At 42.9% G+C, this 21609-nt stretch overlaps 1 protein-coding gene and 1 long non-coding RNA gene across 2 annotated transcripts in view; one reads left to right on the top strand and one right to left on the bottom strand.

The window, feature by feature from the left end:
- Window positions 1-990: 990 nt before the first annotated feature.
- On the bottom strand, window positions 991-12708 carry LOC119538776. The gene is made up of 4 exons (XR_005217647.1): window positions 12533-12708; window positions 10914-11111; window positions 1521-1807; window positions 991-1142 (listed from the first exon to the last, which is right to left on the bottom strand). It is a non-coding gene; the product is annotated as an uncharacterized LOC119538776 (long non-coding RNA).
- Window positions 9959-21609, top strand: part of ETS1 (ETS proto-oncogene 1, transcription factor) — a 64726-nt gene continuing 53075 nt past the window's right edge. The window contains exon 1 of the mRNA XM_037841935.1: window positions 9959-10463. Within this exon, the coding sequence (XP_037697863.1) occupies window positions 10382-10463 (82 nt within the window). The 5' untranslated portion in view covers window positions 9959-10381. The remainder of the gene's footprint in view (window positions 10464-21609) is intronic.

Genomic DNA, 21609 nt, shown 5'->3' with positions numbered 1-21609 from the left:
AGCCAAGGAAAGTGTGAGATGGGCTAATATAAGAAGAGAGTACCATGAAGTGATGCAACCGTGTACAGCTGAATGATGGCTGGTTTGGGGAAGGCATTGAGCAGCATGTGTTGGACAGTGTGTGGATTCTGCTAAATTACTGCCTAGCTAAAAAGTCCAATAGTGAGGCTAACTGTTTAAGAAAGCCTTAATTTTCACAGGTTGTGTAAATTCATTGAATTAGTATCAAATCTGAGACCCAGACGGGGAGAAATGCAATACTGAAAGGATCCCTTGAGGATGCATATTCATCTCTTGGCTACTAATTTGTAATGTAGCTGTGAGCATATAAGTAGAAGTTCCATAATCTTATTTCACATATTCCTACTAAGAATTATAATCCCCTTTTTATCCAAGGGGGATGGTGTCAGGATTTGTATGATTTGCATACTCAAACCTAACATTATCTTTATTATTATGACATGATTTTAATGGCATGCACCAAGAGGGGACACCATCTAATTGCTTCGTGAGAACACTGCATACTGCTGCTTTGGTAAGCTTCCATGAAAATTTTAATGCTCACTAAATCTGAAGTCACGATTCTGATTTTTTAAATTAATAATAATAGCTAAGGGGTACTCACACTGTATCAGGTATGGTGCAAAGCACTTTGTACACATTACTTCATCTTATATTTAGTTCAATTCTGAGAACTGGACACTATTATTAGCTCCATTCTATAGATGAAAAATCAAGGCTTTCTGAGGCTGAATGACTGACAGCTGGAGAGTGGCCAAGTGCTCTTAGTTACTTTACTACGTCGCTTTGCCTCCCCAGTTATTTTGGAGTTTAAGTGCATTCTGTAGAGTTAGGTAGGTAACCAAAGTCTGATAGTTGATTTGGCAAGAAATTGTAGGACTTTTTATGGGCTTTTTGGAAGCAGGAACATTTTTTTGGAATTGTCTCTACCCCACACCCCAATCCAATCCAATCCAATCCAAATCCAATCCACTCACTCCAAATCCAACACAAAATATACTCTCCACCAGAGAAGGGGTTAGCTAAGTAAAACAGGGGAGTGTATGTGGATGCTGGCCCTGTTTTTGGATCTGGAATGGTTGTTGCCAGCCATCTGGTCTCTCTCAATGCTGTGGAATTCCCTGAAAGAAAAGACCACAATCTTTTTGATTTTTCAAAAAAAATGCTCAACATTATTTAGAAATTTTAATTCCTGGAAAGGGATCTCTCCTGGGGACCTGCCACCAGAGAGCTGACTGCCGTTTGTTCTTTCCTCCCACAGTCTGTTGCCAACTCCCCACCCAGCTGCACCTCCCACCCTCCCCTTCCCCAGTGAGTCCCTGGTGGCTTTTCCCACCCAAGGCCTTTTTGTGATGAAGCCTTTCAAGATGGTTTCTCAATCTGGAGAAAACACAAGGTTTTTTTTTTTTTTTTTTTTTTTTTTTTAATCATTCTGATGAAATACAATTTCATTAACAAATAACCTCTGTATTCTGTACTTTCTTGACTTCCCATGTTACCTATCATTAACTGTCAGTTGGAGACCTGAAGGCTTGACTGTGTTTCTCTGGCCCGACTGATTAAATGGCGCCTTCTTGCACATCACTCCTCTTCACCAACTCAAAGGAAGAAAGTTTTTTTATGGTGTGGGAGCCACTCCAGATAGATGAGATGTGAACTGGGGTCTGTTCCGCCTCATGCGTCATCACCAGGTCCATCCTGACTCCTTCAGGAGTGATGAGGCAAGATGCGGAGAGAGGACAGCTGGCTTTTTGTAAATTAAAAAAAGCCTTCATCTCTTTTCAGCCTTTAAAAAAAGAGAATGAAATGTGAGCAGGAATCCTAGAGAAGTTGACAGATCCCTTCTTTAGGTCGTTTTTCATCAGAGGCATGTTTGGTGCTCGGTAAATTCAAATATTAGTAATTACACTTGACACCCTAAAGTTGCTTTTATGGATTTATGTCCCTGCATATCTATGAAACTCAGATTCTCTGCAGATTTTGCAGGAGAGTACACACTCCAAAAAAACAGGTTTGAAATAGCACAGGAATTAAAAACAAACAAAAAACACTCTGCTGCTAGATTTAGCATTGACAAAAGTAGGATGGATATTAATTCATTATGACACCCTGATGTTGTGTAGTAAAGAATACTTACATTACGAAAGGAATCAAGTCTTGTCAAAGACGTTTGATTGCTGTGATGTATTCAAAGAATGTTGTATTTACTGGATAGCAGTAGATGGAAAAATGTTCTCACTGTAACACATACACTCTTTTCTTGTAACTATTATATGGAGCCAGTCCTGGAAGAGGCTATGTAAAATAATGTGGGTTTGCGATCCTCATCATAGCTCAATGACAATGATGATCCCTAACCAAACCCATTCTTTCCTTGGTTTCTATGGTTTAAGGTCAGCCAACTTTTTTCAGTTCCCCCAGCTTGGTTGTCCATTAACAGGTACTAATAATTCTTTGTGTATTATTTGCACTTAATTAAGTGCAGAAACCAGTAGTCTACCACAATCCAACCAGCAAGAGAGATTAGGTCTTCTTTATATGTTTCTGTTCCACCTGTCAAGTTATAGTGGCTCTCTGCTTTCCCCATTTCCATCCCTACTTCCATTCCCACTCCCAACCCATCCTCTTCCTCATCGGAGGAGATGCTTGTATGTCAACAGGATGCATTTCAAAGCGTATTGTTTCTGGGGATCTGATCCGTTATAGTAAAACTGAGAAGGTGGAGGGAATTCCTAATGGCATTGGCCTTCCCGTAATGCATTCACCACAGTCTATTCTTTCTTGCAGTGATGGAGAAAGTTGAGTTCGTCCATATATTTCCCATAACTTTTCATGCGTAATGTATCCAGTGATTGTATGTCTAACCTTTATGGTGATCAGTGAAATAAAAGATTAGACTTGAAGTTCAGAAATTCCTGAAGGCTGCTCCTGAGCCAGCAATCTGAGGAATATGAACTATATTTTGCATGAAATGTTCATACTATAAAAAATTGCTCTGCTTTGTGATGAGACAAATACCAGTTCTTTTTTTCCACAAATAATTTTACCCATGTATATGCAGATGAAAAATAAAATGAATATGATGATCTTGGGCAACATTTTCTTTGAAGGGGATGGGAGGTGGGAGATGGGAGGTGCAGGATAAAACTTTATAAAGACCATTTCAGTTGGAAAAGTGTCACTCCATTAGCTCCTTATTCTAAAACTTTGGGCTACTTTGAGTCTCACATTAGACAAAGAACAATTATTGACATCTTAGTTTCATTTTCTTGTAAGATCCACATTTGGGATGTTAGGCAGTTGTTATCTGTTCATTAATTAAATAATTTGACATAATTTATTGAGCTCCTACCATCTCTTGACTATCTTATTTGAATAATATACTAGGTGCATGTTCAGGCTACCAGGAATAAAAGGGATGCCTCCTGGGGATAGGGTTAAAGCTTTCAAAGGGAAAATTCTCTGCATACAAACAAATGTCCATGTGGAGAAGAGACTGAGAAGCATCCTCGGGGTTCTGTATAGATTATTCAGCTTGACCCTTCCTTGCATCTTCTGTGACCTCTTGGGCCCCTTCACCTCTGTTTCATGCTGGATCATTTGCAGCTCTTCCAATATGGAGACCTCCCACTGATTTGTTTTATTGTAGTTCCAGGACTGTTGGCTATGTTGGACAATTAAATTCGCTCCATCAAGGTACACGGGACAAGTTACCAGGCCTTAATTCCATCTTGGGGGTTTAAGTCACCAAAATGACAGAGACAAGAAATCACTGTGACAGCCACACCCCACCCCTTCCCCTCAATTACCCTTTCATTGTTCTCAGATGAGGTTTCTTCTGCTGCTTCCTCCTGTACCATCTTCCCTTTTCCTGTCAGGCTTATTTCTTCTTTTCCTGATGTTATCTGCTTCCTCTGCTTGACTTCCAGCATCAAGAACAGGATGGAGAAATTCTCCACCCCATCTCTGCTCCTTTATCTCTAGGGTGGTACATGTGAGTCCTTGGGGGCAATTGATATGTTATTTCAAAATGAAAGGGGAAAGGATGGTTGGGGGGGGGAGTGGTATAGATTGCACAATGAAATGATCTTAATTTAAGATTCCAACCACAACTGCAGAGAACATCTGTTTCAAAGTCTGGAGTTGTCTTTGTAACCCAAGGGAAAAGCAGGGTAAAATAAGAGGATGGCCATAGCCTTCTACTGGGATGAAACCATATGAGCCTGGGGGGTGTCCCAGGTCATGCTCCCTGGGGACACAGGCGCTCCCTGATGGGAGACTGACTTTCTGCTTCTGCCATCTTCTTCAAAAACACTGCTCCTCCCGCCATCTGTGCTAATGCCTTCACTCCTCTACCTTCTCAAGAGGCCAATTTAGGACAACTTAAATTGGAATCCACATCACAGGATCCCCAGAGACTCTTAGGTTAGCCTGCATTCTGCATTATCCGAAGCCAGAAGGGAAGGACAATCCCAGGAAACTAGCAAACTGACCCTGGGCGTGGAGGAAGCCCGCCCTCACTCTATAACCTTGATTGGCAGCTGCTCGCCTCTTTCTGTCTGAGCTGAGTCTGATATGCTGCAAGGGGAATACGTGATGTCTAAACTGGTGGACTGTAAAATGTCATTTGGTCTGTGGATTAGGCCAATCCATCCCACATTGTTGGGGCTGCAGATGCAGTTGAATGGTTCATAATTATACCCTAAAGAAACTGCAGACAGTAATACAGCCAACTCAGACCCCCTTTCTCCTTACAGCCCATGTGCCAAGCTGTCTACCACAGGGAATGAAATGTACTTGCCCAAAGACAACACATACAGTGCAGCGAATATTGTTAGGTTTTCAGAAATTGATTTTGATCATCTGTCTTTTCATATTCTGTTTCGTGTCTCCAGGGTGTTCGGTAATGGACCAAGCTGAATGAGTGGCAGTGACTTCTGCTTACGTGATACGTATAAATGCCAGGAGATGCCACAGCGAGTCCTCAAGCAGGGGCCTGGTTTTCTGCTTTTCTCTAGCTGCTAGGTCTTGGGCAGAAAGACTTAATCCTCTTGAACTTTGCTTTTTTTTCCCCTCTGGTAAATAGGGAGGGCCGGACTTGATCTTTAATTGAGTTCCATCCGCTCTAACATGCCACAAATCCAAGACCTAAGGTTTGTTTCCAAAGAGGTACCACAAATGTCATCTTCCTTCAGAATTTGAACGTGCAGCTCTTCTGTGAGTCTCACAATGAATACAAACGGGCAGTTTTCTCTTCCCATTGTGGAGTGATTATAGTGCTGGAATTCCTCAAGTGAGGTTCGAAGCTGAGCAGATTCCTGAATAGGGAGCTAAGGAAGGGACCGAGAGAGACTTTTAAAATTAAACGTGACAGTTCTCCCCCTCTCTCCCGGGAGACAGTTCAGATAGAGGGTGCAAAAGGATGCCAAAGGCTGTGATCTAAAGTGATTCCTTGCACATTCCATTGGTGTGCTGGTTCTTAACAGTAACGATGATTGAACATTATTGAGCACTTCCTCTGACCTGACACTGTGTTCAATGCATTATCTCATTTAATCCTCCAAACAGCTTTCAAATGTAGGTGTTATTATGATTATCCCCACTTTATACATTTAAGGTTTAGGAGGGTTTCGTGATTTATCCAAGGTAATTCAGCTGGTTAGATGGTAGAGCTAGAATTTGAAGCCAGACTCCCTCTTATTTCAGAGCTCACCCTCTTCACTGTCACCTTTGCTTTAATATAGAAAGATTTCCAGTTGCAGATGGGCCCCCAAGTCCTGTCCTCTGCCTGCCTGCCCTCTGTCTCTCTTCTCCCACCAACAGTGGTCCTTCTTACTGCCCATTGTTGATTGTCCCTTCTAAACAATAGCTAAATGAGTCTGTACTACATGGTAGGGAGAGCCAGGGGTGATTTTATTCCCTGAAACACATCAGGCTGTGACACAGAAAGGTTAAGTGGCTTTGGTGAGGTCACAGAGACAGCTCAAAGTCAGTGACAGCACAGCTCTGAGCCCCTGACTGGGGTCCTTGAACTGACCCGGAGGTCCCATGCCTTTTGGCAGCCGAGTTTAATTAGGAGAGTTATTTGCATTTTCCCTCCTATCTCTGATTTTCCACTTTATTGCTACTTGATAATGGCAGATATCGAAGCCCCAGGCATTTTTCTTCCCCAGTGTGCTTTATAATGATGAAACTTATCACATAGAAACCACTGGCTTTAGAGTTAAGCTTTCGAAGTCTGTTTCTTTGTGTGACAGAGACTGTTGCCTTTTCTCAGAGAAAGACGACCACAAACGCAGCTCAGCCAGGTTGTTAATTGAGGCCTTTTTTTAATCTTACATTTATACCGGTAAATCGACATCTGTGAGTCATAAGCTCATTCTGGATCAGCCGTTAGTGGTCTGAATGTTTTTGCATCTACCTCCCATAAAGCAGACTTTAGCCTCAAACTCACAGATTCTTTGGTTTGGCGAAGTCAAGATTCAAGAGTAGACAAATAACTTATTCTAGCACGCTTCTGGAGAGGGAGAGAGTCTTCAATGATTGTATTTTTACATTTCTTTTTGACTGAGGTTGGGGTAGAATTGAGGGAAGAGTATAAATAAAGGAGAAAGTTCATGTTGTTTATATATTCCATATGTTTGAGGACATTCTTATATAAAGGTGATTATTTTCTTGGTATCATTGACATCCAACTGCCCCCATTCCCCCACTCCTGCAGCCTTTCCTTGCTATCCCCGCCCCTCTGCTATTTACCTGATGTTCACAGTCTAAAGCATGCTAGCATTTAGCTGAATGTCTAAGGAATGCTAGAGTCTAAGGAATGTTTAAAAATACAATTCTGTTTGTTCCCAAATGCATGAGCAAAGAAGTATTTCCTTGGATGATTTTTCCTGAGGGCCTTAAAAAATCAGATGTAGTCTTGAAACAACTTGTCTGAGTAGATGAAAGTCAAGGCTCATCTGATCCTGTTGTGCTGGTGAGGAAACTAAGGCACAAGTGAAGCTGAGTGGACATAAGTGCTAGGGTATAGAGATTCTGCTGAGCCACAAGGGACAAAAGGCCTACCTAGTGGCAGAGGCACTGACATTTTTGAGTTCATCTTCACAGCCCACAAACTTTGAATTAGAAAGAATTTGTGGCAAAGTAGAAACCCATACTGACCAGAAAGCTGATAGTTCCTCCACTCACAATGTATTTATTGAACATCTTTAATGTGTCAGGCACTGGGCTAAGCACTGTTTCTTAGGATATGGTAAGACAGAAATGTCACGTAAAGTCCACAAAAACATTTTAATAAATCCACTTGTGTCCTAAAGAGAATAAAAATTTCACTTAACAAAATTGATTCGATTAATCAAGTATGGCCTTTATATTCCTGATTGAATTATTAGTATCTCATATGTATATAAATACTTTAATTTGATTTCTAAATCAAAGGTGACAAATTATAAACTCTAATTCTTTAGAGCTTCAACTACTGTACAGGAAGTTACCCCAGTTACTGAGATGAGAGGCTTTATTTTAATCTTTTTTAAGTTTCACATAAATTTCTTAGCACTGCTGATGTCACGTATTCATCCATAGTCATAGTAATATAACATTTAACACCATTACCACATGACTCCTATCACGTACTCTTATTGGTGCTCTTTGTCTTAAGGGAATTTTAAACCAGATCAAAGGTTAGAGGAGAAACTTCTAATAACGTAATATTTATAATTAGTATCATCTAGAAGTAATGTCCCGAAAGTCTGTAACGGCCCATGGCTATCTCAACCTCCTTGTTTTATCCAAATCCATTCCTTGATTTGTACATTTGTACATTTGAGCTTCTGTGCTTCAGAACTGGAATAGAAAAAGGCTACCTGACTAGTTGAGTTAGCATTGGTGAAGAATTAGAAGAAATAAATGCTCTCATTTCTAGAGTGGAAGGTGTTTATGGTTTAATCATAGTGGGCTCTTTAAGTTCTAATTTTGGGGGTGTTAGCATCACTGTTTAAGCTAACCTGGGGAAGAAAACTGAATAGCAGACTGGGAGAGAGAGAAAGGAGCTGCTCCGAGGAAGCTGCATTTGAAAAAAGAGAAATTCTTGCACTTGGAGTAAAAAATACCAGCATTTTCTTAAAACAGCATCAACAAAACAAAATCCCCCAGAGCAACTCTTAATTTGCTTGTGTTTTCTACTGATGTATTCATAGTGAGGAAGGCAGGACTGGCTTAAGAGCCTTTTCCTTGCAGCTCAATTGGATGGAAAAACATACAATTCATTCATCAGCTGTTTCCCTAAGATTTTCCCAGGATCAGAAGGGCCTGTTCTTGTCATCTGGGGGCCAGCATTGTTTTCTCATACCTTTTGGAAATGCAGCTGCATTGCAACAGTCTTTGTTCCTTTAAAAAGTCAGGATTATCACATGCAGATATTTTCCTCTGGTCACCAAAGGAGGGTTGTAATCTGGAGGTTAAACCAGGAACCAGAGATTTATTTTGTAATCCTGGGTCCTTCCCCCATTTGCTATGGTGATCCTGCAAGTTATTAATGCTTCAAGGAGACAAAACTGGGTTTAGATGAAGGTAAGCCAGGTGTGTTAAAGCTTATCGAGCAAAGATTACAGTTACTGTCAAGTGATGGGAGTTCAACATATACTTAGAAATCTGGAAATACTATTAAGTCAGGAAGATTTATGTTTAATCTTTTAGTTTTAGTCAAAGATGGATCTTATTGCCTGGCTCTAGCCATATATGTGTCTATGATGCACCTCTATACCTACTGGATGATTAGTTGATTAGGACAAACTATCTTCATTTACAATAACCAGTGTATCAGTAAAAAATCATGAATTATTCAGGATCATGTTGTTTTACCTCAAGTGTTAGGGTTCTCAAATGAACTGGCCTGTGCATTCTGTTTCCATCATGGAAGCAAATGATGTATCCCATAAATTGAAACCACAGAGCCTCTGCCTCGCTTTTTTGGTGATGGTGGCTGGGAGGACTGTTAGTTTTATCTGGGAGAGGAGAGTATGTGAAGGGAAAGATGAAACTTTGACCAATGATGATGTAATTAGAAGAACAGAATAATTTGAAAGAAAAAAAAAAGAAAGAAAATATGTCCTTCCCCTTCCACCTAATCCCTGCTGTAGGGTAAAGTGGAAGTTTACAGAAGAACACGACTGGGTTCTAGTTTGTGGGCTACCTGTTCCTGATCCCCTCAACAGTATAGGAAACTATGGGCTTTTGCTTTGGGTTCTCCAGTAGGCTGCCTTGGGCTTAGACCTCATCAAGGGCAGCGAAGTAAGGTTTTTGCTGACCGACCCCAATTGCATGATTTCTTAAGGTTTACATGGAGGGGTTCTGAAAACCCAAGGCTCCTCAAGAAACACAGTCTCGATTCTTGACTCACTGACAGGCAGGCGTCCAACATTCATCAAGCCCTCTGAGGACACTGGCTCGCGAATCCTCTGCGCCTTCCCGCACGCACTCCCCTTCATCCACATGCCTCACCTCCTGTGTGTCAGTCTTTGTGAATGAATGATGTACACGCACTGGGAAAACTATGCTGCCACTGGGAGGGGGACAAAAGTGGATGACAAAGACCTCAAGAATGCGTGGAGAATCAGGCGGACTTTCCCGAAAGGGTCGAGGCAGGTTCCACATTCAGCAGTCTTCCACATTCAGCAGTCTTCCACATTCTGGGCCATTCCCTCGCTGCAGTGGTCTCCGCCACACGCCGGCTAGGCGCACGGCTGCTCGGCGGCCCGGCGCCGGCGGGCGCGGGGTGGGGCGGGCACGGAGCTCCGCCCGGCCTTCTTCCTTTCGCTTTGGGTCGCCCACGGCGATTGGCCGCGGGTCCTGGGCTCGGCTCCCGCCCCCGCCGCCACCGCGCTCCGCCCCCTCGCTCACCACCCGGCGGAGATCGCCTCGCTCCGGGCGCGCAGAGCCAGCGGCCGAGAATTCGCCGCCGCGAGAAACGCCCTAAGGAGGAGGGGAGAGCGCGGGAGAGAGAGGGAGGGAAGGAGAGTGAGGCCCTGGGACAGCGAGGACGAGCTAAAGCAGCCTGCCCCGCAGCCGAGGCGGAGAGCAGGGAGCGGGAGAGGGAGCCAGAAGGGGACGGAGCGAGTCGGGGCGGAGGGGCACCGGGAGCGCGCTCACTTCTCCGCCAAGTGACAACTTTCCCCGGAGAGAGTGCAGAGCGCGCACCTCCGGGCGCCGGGAAAGTCAGTGGGAAATTGAGATTTTAGGGGAGAAAGTCTGATTGCCCCCCTGTCCTCTTCCCTCCTTCTAATCCCATTAAAAAGACAAAACAACAACAATAACAAGCAACTTGCTATAATCCCGTCTGTTCCCCACTCCTGGCACCATGAAGGCGGCCGTCGATCTGAAACCGACTCTCACCATCATCAAGACGGAAAAAGTCGATCTGGAGCTTTTCCCCTCCCCGGGTGAGTGGTGATTGCCGAGGCCCCCCACCCCAGCTCTCGTCCAGGGGCTGGGAAACCCCTCCCTCCCCTTCACCCCCTCCGCTGTCCCCTTCTCGCCCGTGCGTTTCTGCAGAGCGGGGATGCCGTTGGCAGCTGGAGAGAGGGAGAGACGAGGAGGACCGTTGGTAGCCCTAAACCCTTGATTCGGGGTAGTTACTTCCACAGCTGTGTTTTTGTGGGCAGTGGGGGAAAGCTTATAGCATTTCCAGCACCCGTATGCCCGCTTTAAAAAAAAAAAAATTCCCGAATGAGCGAGAAGCCTCTTAGGGAGGATGGGCTCTGCCATAGGGGGCGTCATCCCCGGACACTGAGTCCCCCAGAATTGGTGCTGCACTGAGGGCTCTGGGCAGCGAGAGCAGAAACGATGTCCAAGTGGCTGGTCTCGAAGCAAATTTTCAAATGCTGTCTTACCTCTCCCAGCTCTCCTGTCACATGTCTATCAACATGCCGTAGCCTCTCTCTTCTGAATTGAAGGCGAGGCGATGGGTGGAGAACTGAAATTATCCTCTTAACTTCGGAAAGCCTCCCGGTCCTTTTTGGGCAGGTTGCTCACTTTACCCGGGATTCTCATCTGTCCTGAATTTGTCCTCTGGTACCACAGATCTGGGGCTGGGGGTGGAGGGGGGGAACTCAACATCAAACGTGCCTTCGAGTCTTTGGCTCTCGGTGTTGTCCAGCTCTTTGATTTGTAAGGATTTGAAGAGGAGAGGGAGAGGAGAGAAATTTTGTTTTGTCTTAGACGCAAATTTTGGCGCTAGGTAGTTTAATGGAGTTCTGCCCTACAGAGTTCCTGGAACTAATGTTATTTGAGAGGGAAAGATGCTTTCTTTTAGGATAGGAACTGTCAGCTGTCCTGGGGGATTAATGATTTCCGAGGTGAAGGTATATAGAGAGAAAGTGCTGCTTTCTGGAAACTGATTGTATTAACAAGCTGCTCTGCTGTAGTTGATTATCCATAAGTTTAGCTGCTGCTCAGAGTGGTTAACACATCTTTGCCTGGGCCATAATTAGTTGCTTATTTAACCCTTTCTTAATCTGCTTAAACTTTCAACACAACCCAAGCTGATTTTTTTTTTTTTTTTTGTCATTCAGAGATACTTTAAAAATGTTAATTAAGAGACATTGGCCTCAGCCTCCCTTTGGGGACCTGGAACCCCTAACATTCAACCCCAGTATTGCCCAAGGAAGGCTGATTAACCGAACCATGGAGACATTTCAAGCACTTAAAAACGATGTTGCAGTGACGGCTGCGTTTGAGGTGTTCAGGGAAGCCAGAATAAGTTCTGTTTGTCACAGTTGATTCAGAGCTTTTATAGAAGTCACTAGAAGATGGATCCTGGAAAAGATGTAAATTCAACTAGTAGGTCCTTTCCTTAAGAATGACTTGTTTATCTGTGTGTTTAGGGAGAAGAGGCAGATTTGGTCATCTGGGAAATATTGTGTAGATATGTCAGTTCACACACCTACAATGGGTCATAGGTGCTGCAGATGAAAAAGATCCCCTGGCAACATGTTTTAGATCCCAGTAAACATCTGAAGCATTTTTTGGTAATTCAATACTAATATTAATTAAACAAATATTAAATATTAGAAATTTTAAGTATATGGTGCTATCATTTCAGTTATTGATAAAAATAAACCCTGGGCAAGTAACTTTCCTTCACTTTCCCATCTATAAAATGAGGACAGCAAGTCCTGAAGCTACAGACAATTTCCATCATCATAAGTGCCTCTACGACAGCTCTTTTTTCAAAAAATATTTCCTAGCCAGGGATGAGATTTTGTAAGTGACATTGAGAAACAACATTTAAACTGGTCATAGAAACTGGGTAGTGTGGTGCTATTTATTGTAATGAGATTTGATTTCTGGTACTATTTTATGGAAAAATAAAGAGAGAAACTTGAAAATGTAGCATATAATGAGTAATTTTAAGCTATTATCTTTTTCTGGAAGCTTAGTAGTTGAAATGTGATCCTTATACCCATCCTCAAAGAGGGAAATAGAGGTACAGAGAAGATAAGTAACTTACCTAAGAATGTCAAGTAAGCCAGTGGCTGAAAGAAAATTAATCCCTGTTTATAACTTCTCAGTGCGCCTTGCCTTGAGTGATATTGAAAGTTACCTTTGAAAAGCTCAGCAAAGAAACTTCAATTGAGACTTAAGCTTGCAGGTGCAAAGATGGAAGAAACATCCGCTAGCACTGCCTGTTTTTTTTTGTTGGTAGAAGGACAAGATGTTGGCTAAATAGGGATTTGCTTTGCCCATCAGACCATATAGGACACATGTTTAAAGTTTAACTTCTCATAGTGTGGCTTTGTATCCACAGCCATGACTTAACTATTTGTCAGAATGATTTCTTTGGATTTTGTTTCTTATGTGCGGCGACAACGGGTTTGGGATCTTATCTGGCTTAAATGATTAAACCAGGCTTTTCCCCTGCACTATTTGAGAGCCAGAGAGAGGCGATACGGAGGCAGGGTGCTGAAGCTGGAGGAAAGAGCTGAGTTTTGCCTGGCTTTGTGATTAGGACTTGGTCCAGAGCCTTTATTCACCTTTATTCACTTCCCATCTCTGTGGAGACCTTGCAGGATTTTTGACAGCTTTAAGTACCAAATCAACAAATACTTTGAAATAACATTGGAATTGGATTTTCCTTGTCAGCTTGAAATGGGGTATATCATTTTGAGTGCAACAGTGCGATTCTGTGGTTCTCAGACCTTAAATAGGCTAAAAACAAATACAACTATTGAGTGTCCATCAAGTTCCCTCCTGGTGTGGAGCCTGCTGAGAAGGGGCGGAGGCAGCTTGCCAAAGCAAATACATTCCCAAGCCGCTTAATTTTTCCTCTCCTTCCCGGTTCCCCCTTCTTGGTGAGATGAGCATAACACCCAGAGTAGAGCCCGGGTTCTAATTCTGGATGTGTGTGCCTTTTGCAAGAATCAAAGGATCAGCAGTTTTTCCCCCTCCTGTCCCCATCTTCCCCCAACAACAGAGAGTGTCTGCTGGGGACCTGCATTTTCTTTACAGATGGGAAGAAGCTTTGTCCCTTTTCCACCTTGGTCAGTCTTTGTGTCTGTCTTCATCAGTTTGGTCAAGAAAGAAGGACAGAGACAGTCCTGGATTTGATCCTCTTAGAATTTCTAACTGTGCTTCCAGACCCCCTGCTGACCAGGCTCCATTAGCGTGGAGAAGAGCTGAGTGGGTGAGAGCAGGGATTCTGGAGTCGGCCTGTCTGGGTTTGAATCCCAGGTCTGCCACTTACTAGCTGTGTGACTTTGGACAAATTACCCAATATCTCTGTGCACCAGTTCCTGCACCTATAAAATGAGTGTAGTAGTAATTCTCCCTCACAGGGATGGTACGAGGGATTAAATTGATTAATATGTGTGAGTGTCTGTTTAACAGTTAACTAGAAAATAAGCCAACAAGAAAATGACCTTGACCAGGGTAGAATTTTCAGGGGTGCTTGAGACGTTTAGTAGGGGATATGGCTGTATTGTGCATCTCCCCAAATCTCTTATTTGAGAGGGAAAGAAGGATAAAGTTAAAGAGAACATTTTCACCTGCTTAACTGAGATTTCATGCCCCTGATGCTTTGTTCTGGGGCCCCAAGAGTAAACACAGTGAGCCAGGTGACATTAGGGAGCCAGAAAATCTCGGGGTTCTCCTCAAAGGCGCAGTTACTTTGGTGATGAAGGTTGTCAGTGCCACCTCAAAGCAGAAAGACCCACTGGGATGAGGGACAGGGGGGCGTTTGCAGGGTTGATGGAGTAGAGTTTTTCAGTTATGTAGGGTTGAGAAACGCATCATGTCCAGTTATTATAAAGTAGCTCACATTTTATTTATTTATTTGGTTGGCAGAGCTTGCATTCCTGGCATTTTTTGTTGGTTTGTATTGCTGTTTTTTGTCTGTGTAACTTTTTTTTCTCTTAAAGAGGCCAGACCACCCTGTAGGAGCTGAAGCACATCCTTCTAGGAGACAAACCAGCCCATGGTGCACCTGCCAGAACCCAGCTTGCTCTGGCCTCCTTCAAAACCTCTGCAAAACTGAGAGCTGCTTAGTGTAGATCAGGAGTTTTCAGGAAAGAGAGTCTCCCTTGTTTCAAAGAGCGTGGATGATTCTACAGTGGCTAGAGTGAGAGTAGAATCACAGGTACCTCTCTGGTTTGGGGTCTGCCTAACCCATGGGCAGCTCCATGATTCTGGTGACATGCCACCAGCTGGTTTTGAAGGTGGATATAGGGGAAGCACGTATTGAGCCTAAATACTAGGAGCCAGGCACTTTCTCGTATAGCAGCACTTCTGAGCTTCACACTAACTCTGAGAAGGAGGTATTATTTGATCCATTTCTCAGATGGGGAAAATGATGTTCAGAGAGATGCATAATTTGCCTGAGGCTGCTCTGCTAGGAACTTACAAACTGATGAGGCACCGCAGGCATTTTATACCTCAATTAAAAGCACCACATTATTCTCAGCAACTCTGGAAGTAAAAACGTGTGCATGATGGGAGGGCCCCTGGGGCCTCAGGAGATGCAGGGATCCCTGCTTCATTTTTATCCAGGTGTTTGGGATGGCTTGGGGAAAAGACCTGTCCTGTGGGCTGTTCCAGGACTGGCAATCCAACGTGTGCTGCTTTAGAAAGGTGCTTAGAGGTTCAAGCAACGCTTACGAAGCCGAGAACCAGGGTTCTTGTTTTTCCCATGTGTTCCAGATGTGTCGCTCTCCCACAGGTGGGAAGGTCATTATGTTCCTTTCCAAGGTCACAGCCTTCCCTGTGCCTCCCGATTCTTTCGTTTTCCCTCTTTCGTCACTGACACTGCCCTGCACATCACCCCACTCGCAGTCTGGGTGGTGAGAAGCAGACATCAGCAACACGTTCATTTTCTTAATACAGTTGTAGTTTGACTTTTCTCTAAGCATTGGGTTTATTGTATGGTTTTCAGAGAGATCATCAACAGCTACATTTGCTGTCTAGGCACAAATCAGTTTTTTTTTCCCCCTAAAATTTAGGTTTTTTTTTTTTTTTAAAGTCCATTTCATGTTTGGAGTTATCATGATACAAGCTTAGGAAGGAAGCCCTGGAATTCTCCCTGCAGATCTGGCACCACCCACAATCCATGGCAAATAGAAAGAAACAGATTCTCTGGCCACTTATCCATGTTTGAGATTTGTTTCTCTGTCACTGCCTTACGGGGAACATCCTCCCCCCTGCAATTAATATCCTTGGGCCCACACAGTTTTCACAGAGGGATCTGTATATTGCCAACATAGTCGGCATGTTTTTATCTAGCTGCTCAATAAAGAAATGGTCTCATTTCTCTGTTCAGACTGAATCTGGCAGGATTTGTCTCTGGGTTCACAAACAAGTAGGTCTACACTTTGCTTACAGCTGTTAATATTTCATAACTCAAGGTTAGGAATGTCATGTTTACTCCTACATATATCATTTTTACTTGTCATGTGTCTTTAGCTACTTTTTGTTTTTGCAGTTGGGTTGAAGATGTTTTCTAAATTGCATAAAGAGGCTGTTTCTACTGGGCTACTTGGCTGCTCTTCTGAAGCCCTGTGCCTTGCTGCTTTACTTTTTTTTTTTTCCAATTGTGTAGTTTATAATCTCCAAGCAGATGCAGAGAGACTGGTTGGTAGTGTAGGTTGGGGCAGATCCAGTTTCATTGGCAGACAGCCATGCTTCTAGCCACACTCAAAATATTGTTGTTTAAGCAATAAATATTTATTGATTATTTGGCCTCATCGTTCGTATTTCCCAGGTGCTTTCCAGTTTCTGCTGCTTGAGTTTAAGCCTGCCACAGTTTTGTTTCTGAGAATTGTAAAATAGTGACCCAGATAGTGCTTTGGAAATGTTTATGCTATTGGAGTTCAGGTTTTGGTGGTTTATAGATAGGGAGAACCTATAATTTGCCATCCAAACTGGGACACTTTTTTTTTTAAAATTTTTATCTTTTTTAAAAAATTCAGTTTTATTGAGATATATTCACATACCGTACAGTCATCCATGGTGTACAATCAGCTGTTCACAGTACCATCTTACAGTTGTGCATTCATCACCACACTCTATTTTTGAACATTTTCCTTATACCAGAAAGAATCAGAATCAGAATGAAAAATAGAGATAAAAAAAGAACTCCCAAACTGCCCCTCCATCCCACCCTATTTTTCATTTAGGTTTTATCCCCATTTTTCTGCTCATCCATCCATACACTGGATAAAGGGAGTGGGATCTGTAGGGTTTTCACAATCACATTGTCACCCCTTGTAAGCTACATTGTTATTCAATCAAAACTGGGATACTTTTGGGATATTGTACATCAGTACAATACCTGTAAACTGAACAGCAAAAGAGGATCATCTTCTTTAGACCTAAATTAGGAAGAGAACACTTTTTATAATATCTACTCTCAATTGCTAATCTTCAGGGTTTAAATCATCTAAAGTAAGCTAACAGGACCAGACTGAGAATTTGAAGCCATTCAAGTTCAGTGTGGTTTCCCCCAACCTATATTTTTAAATTTGCTTTTGACGCATAATATATTTCTCAGCGCCTGAGAAACAACTCAAAATCAACCTCAAACAAGTTCACTTCAAGCATTTGAAACCTCTTGGTAGCTCTGGTAGCTACGATAAGCTGTTGAATTTTGCTTTGCAAGGTTTTGCGGGAACTGTAAACTTTCTGCATGTAGTATGTGTGCATGTGTGCACATATGTATGAGAAAATGAACTTTTGAATAGGTAAAGGCCATATTTCACAGGTGAAGACAATTCAATTTTTTTGTTTTGTTTTAATGTTTACCCAAGATGAGAAGTTTTACTCTTAGGATCAAAAAGGGCCAAAAAAAAAAAAAAAAAAAAACTTTTGGTACCATTGAAGTGGGTGATAACAAAAACAAAAGTTAAAAAAACAAACCCTCCATTCTTTAGGATATTTAGATATTTAAGGGGATGTAGGGAATGGTGTGCTCAACTACAATATCCCTTTTGACTAAAAAAGGAGAAAGGAAGGAGAAAGATGACAGAAAAATGTAAAAAGTACAAAAGAACTAGTGAAAGAAAGAATAAAAGTAAAGAATGAAAAGAGGAATGAAAGGCTTTAGTGATATTTCATAGATTTTTGGAAAAGTTTTCATATAGACCGAGCATTGCACATGGCTGGGAATTCCAGTCTAAGACAGCCAGGTTTCTATCCATGAACCTGTCGTTCCCAGCCTTTGTGTGTGTGATCATTTCTGAATACACTAAGCCCCTCCTTGGTGTGTGGCTAGTCAGGACGACTCGGATGAAGCCTTCTCTGTGTTCTAGGCACGTGGTTAAAAGTTCAGCAGGACCATTGCTTGAATGTGCGAGAAAAGGTGGGGATCAGTGATCATTTACATTTAAGTGACTGTTGGGCTCTTTTTCCCAACAGTTCTGATTTAGAATGGTTTCATGGGTCAGCTTCATAAAGAACATGGGCTTTTCAGAGGCGTTTGAAGGTGACGTAAGAACAGGGAAAGGATTATTTTAGGTATGGAGAGCAGCATGGGAAGAATGCTACAAGTTTGGAGTGAAAGAAAGGCTCACATAAACACAAAGAGGAAGAGTTTGGTTGCAGAAAGGGAGATGGAAGGAAATGTGAGGCCAGGACCTTTGTGAGAGCATCTTGAATCTCAGGAAGAATTTTGCCTTTAAAAGTGGGGGTATTTTAAGGAAAGAGCTATGTTCTTGAACAGGCTTCTGAAAGGGGTTTTTTTTTCTTTTCTTTAAGCATTACTTTTCCTCCCACTCATATTGTTAGCTGTTAAAAGCTCTGTATCAGTTTATCAGAATAAGCGTTAAACCTCAAAGAAGATGATAAAATCAATCAGGTACATATTTTTAAGGTCCACATGGAAAATAAAGATCCTAGGTCAGGCAACAGAATCTCCTAAACGTAGTGTTTGTAGATGGATGGCTTTTTCTGAAGTATTTGTGTGCCAGGAGCTATACCTGCCCTCAATTAATTACATGTTTTTGTGCGATGATTGTTTTGGGCCAGGACCATTTGTTACTTATCATTCATATTGGAAATAAGAGTGTATTGTTGGGTTTGATTTTAAAATACCTTTCAGATAGTTCTGGAAATTTTCTGTGGAAGAGTTTCCATATGATTTTTATACATCAGGTATTATGCATTTTTCCTATTTAATTTTCTTGCCTAAAATGTAAGTGAATTTCATACATTAGGTACAGGTTGTCTTTCATTTCTTTTTGCTGGCCTTCATCGGTCAAATAAATCCATTGGAGAGGATGATTGGTAAGGTTTCTCCTAACACTGATATCCTATGACTCTAGGTGGCATTTAAAATAAGGAAGGCTTGGAGAGGGTGTAGACTGTCACTCAAGAGGTAGACCAAACGGGGATGTCGTCATCCTCGTCCCCGAATTGTGCTAACACTTATTCAATCATTGAGGAATATTGCATACCTTTGTAAAGGTTCACTTTCAGAGGGAGATGTTAGGAACTGTTCCTGGCCTTGCTGTCTGTTGGGGAAACTGAGGCACATTGCCTTAGGGCTCATCCTGGACCAGGGGTCCTGTCTTCCTCTTGGCTCCCTCCATGCAGCAGCTTCCTTTTTCCATGGGCCTTCATGCAGTTGCAGCGGAAAGCAGCCCCGCTGCGGGGTCTGATGTGGAGGAAGGAGGTGGAGGTTGGGGGTCCGGCAGGTGAAGCACTAGCCCAGCTGCATCCTCGGGGCTGAGCGTGTGGTCTGAGTAGTTTCATCCAGGCTGTGCCTCCTCAGTGCACTGCTTCGTTTGTAAACATTCCCCTCCTGCAACAGGAATGCGTTCTGCTGAAGGCCATCTGGGCTCCTCTTCCTGGTAAACCCGGTGTGCTGGGGCCCTGCCTTCCATTTATACAGAGGGAAGGGCCCGGGCCCCAGGGCCCTGTGCTGCACACAGAATGGTGAATGGGCAGCAGTCAGCTGACCCTCCAGCAGGACACGCTGCCTGGTGGAGTCAGGGGCCGTTGAGGGGCCCCCCTGCTCTGGTTTGCTAGCCATCCAGGAGGCCATTACCAAGTGTTGGGATGTGGTGAAAGCATGGGCCACCTAGCTTTCTAAAGGCTGCTCTTGTGGCAGTGGAAAAACCTACCTAGCCGGCACATAGCTGTTATCTGAAATCTCATTTTGTTGATGCTATTTCTCTGTTTTGAGAAAGGCCCGTCGCATGTATCCTTTTCTTTCCAAAGTGGGGATCTGTGTGTTCAGCAAGCTGATTTGGGGAGAAAACCAGGAAAACTGCCACTGATGATATTAAGGCAGAGTTTATTTCTTGGTGAATGCACTTCTGCAGATGTGCCTCCTCTCCATGCAGCTTTACTTTTTATTTTTTATTTTTAATTATTCGGCACTAGTTTTGTGCCAAGAACCTCGCTATCTTACCCCGATTCCTAAATAGCTAAGCATTATTCCCATTTCCTATAGAATAAGCTGAGACGTTCAGCAGCTCGCTAGGTCTTCTAGCTGGCGCATGGGGCTGGGGTTGGATTCAAACCTAGCTATACCTATCTCTAAAATTCTGTGTCTGCTGGCTTTGGGGTTCTCAGAAATACCTGGGTGTTTGTTGAATTTGGGGAAATACTGAGGCCTATTTCTGAATATTGTTTACCAGTTCACTTCGGTACTTGGTGATAATCCAGTAGCACTTTAAATTTGTTGTGTAATTTCATCTGCATTCTGTCTTTTGAGCCTCACAGTGATCCTCTGAAGGTAGTGACGTTTTACAAATGAGGACACTGCAGGGCAGTGAAGCTAAGTTTCTTTTCTGAGGTTCCGTAGCAATTAAGTGGCAGAGGTGGAATGGGAAGTCGATTTCTACAAATCCTCTGAGATTTTCAGCCAGCCACTCTCATTTTAAATATTTCTTTGATGTAATGAGTTCCTGGTGCAAGCAGTTGAATTAAGAAGAGACAACAACCACCACCCCCAAAACAAAAAGCATTAGCTTGAAACCAGAAGTGTCAGCAAGACACCCTCTTCCCATTTAATGGGACCAACACAGCTGGCTAAGTGTGAGCTCTGAGCAGGTTGCCCAGATCACTCTGGCAGGGGTATCTTGAAAGTTGACACAGATAGCCATGAAGCCAGTCCACTGGCCAGACTTTTAGTAGGTGGTGAGTTTGTTCTGTCTCAAGAAGTGCACAAGTATGAGTTACCCCAGAGGCTACTGGACAGAAATGCAGTTTCCCTTTTGGGTAGACTGATGTTGGACTTTGAGAGATACATTTTCTTTTTGAAACCTAAGTCAGATTTGTAAATAATTCCTGCTCAACCTCTGTTTTCTTCTGCTTTGCTCTTCCATGCCTCAGTTTACCCCATTAGCAAACGAGGTCCATTTTACTGAGTAGCAGAGACTTTAGGGCAGTACAAGAGCATGTCAGGAAAAATAAAACCACCACAAAAAGACAAAAAGTAAAAACCTTTGCAGCTCCTACTGTGTTTTATGGGAGAGAATTTTGCCTTAGATGTAAGAATTAACATCTTGGATAAGTGATTGTTTTTTTCCCTATTAGTTCCCTTTTGGGACAGAGGTTGGTATGATACACTTGGAGTTTAGCAAAGTTTTATTAGATGATCATCCTAATGCAATGTGATGAGCCTTCTTCAGCAACAAAAGTAAAGTCCTTGCCTCCTTGTCTCACCCCCGTCTACACTTTTTTTGGTCATTCTGGAAACGAAAGCATTCCAAGGCCAAATGGCAGGTTGTTACACTGAGAAGTCCTGCTTGGCAGGTTGCTTTTTCCTTGGGAGTGGTGGAAATCCTAAGTAGCCATCAGTATCCTTAGGGGCCTCTGGATTACTGGGGAAGATGATGTGGGAATGGGATATAGAAGGTGGCACATCTGATTTTAGTGAAAATAGAGATAAAGTTTTAGGCATGGCATTTTTGCCTCAGTGCTTGCCAGGAAAATTTCCTCTTATAAAGCAAATCCCTGTATGACTGCAAAGTGGGGTCTCCTCCTCAAATTGGGGTCCAGGCTCTGGCTTAGTGCTCTCCACTTATGAATACTTTGGGGTCAGGCCTAAGGTTCCTTGGCCTTACCTTGAACTATTTTGAACATTTTCGATGG

This window comes from Choloepus didactylus, chromosome 6 (genome assembly GCF_015220235.1).
Source record: "Choloepus didactylus isolate mChoDid1 chromosome 6, mChoDid1.pri, whole genome shotgun sequence".
Classification (NCBI taxonomy): Eukaryota; Metazoa; Chordata; class Mammalia; order Pilosa; family Megalonychidae; genus Choloepus; species Choloepus didactylus.
Note: the sequence above shows the minus strand (reverse complement) of the source record. Positions and strands in the feature narration are given on the sequence as shown.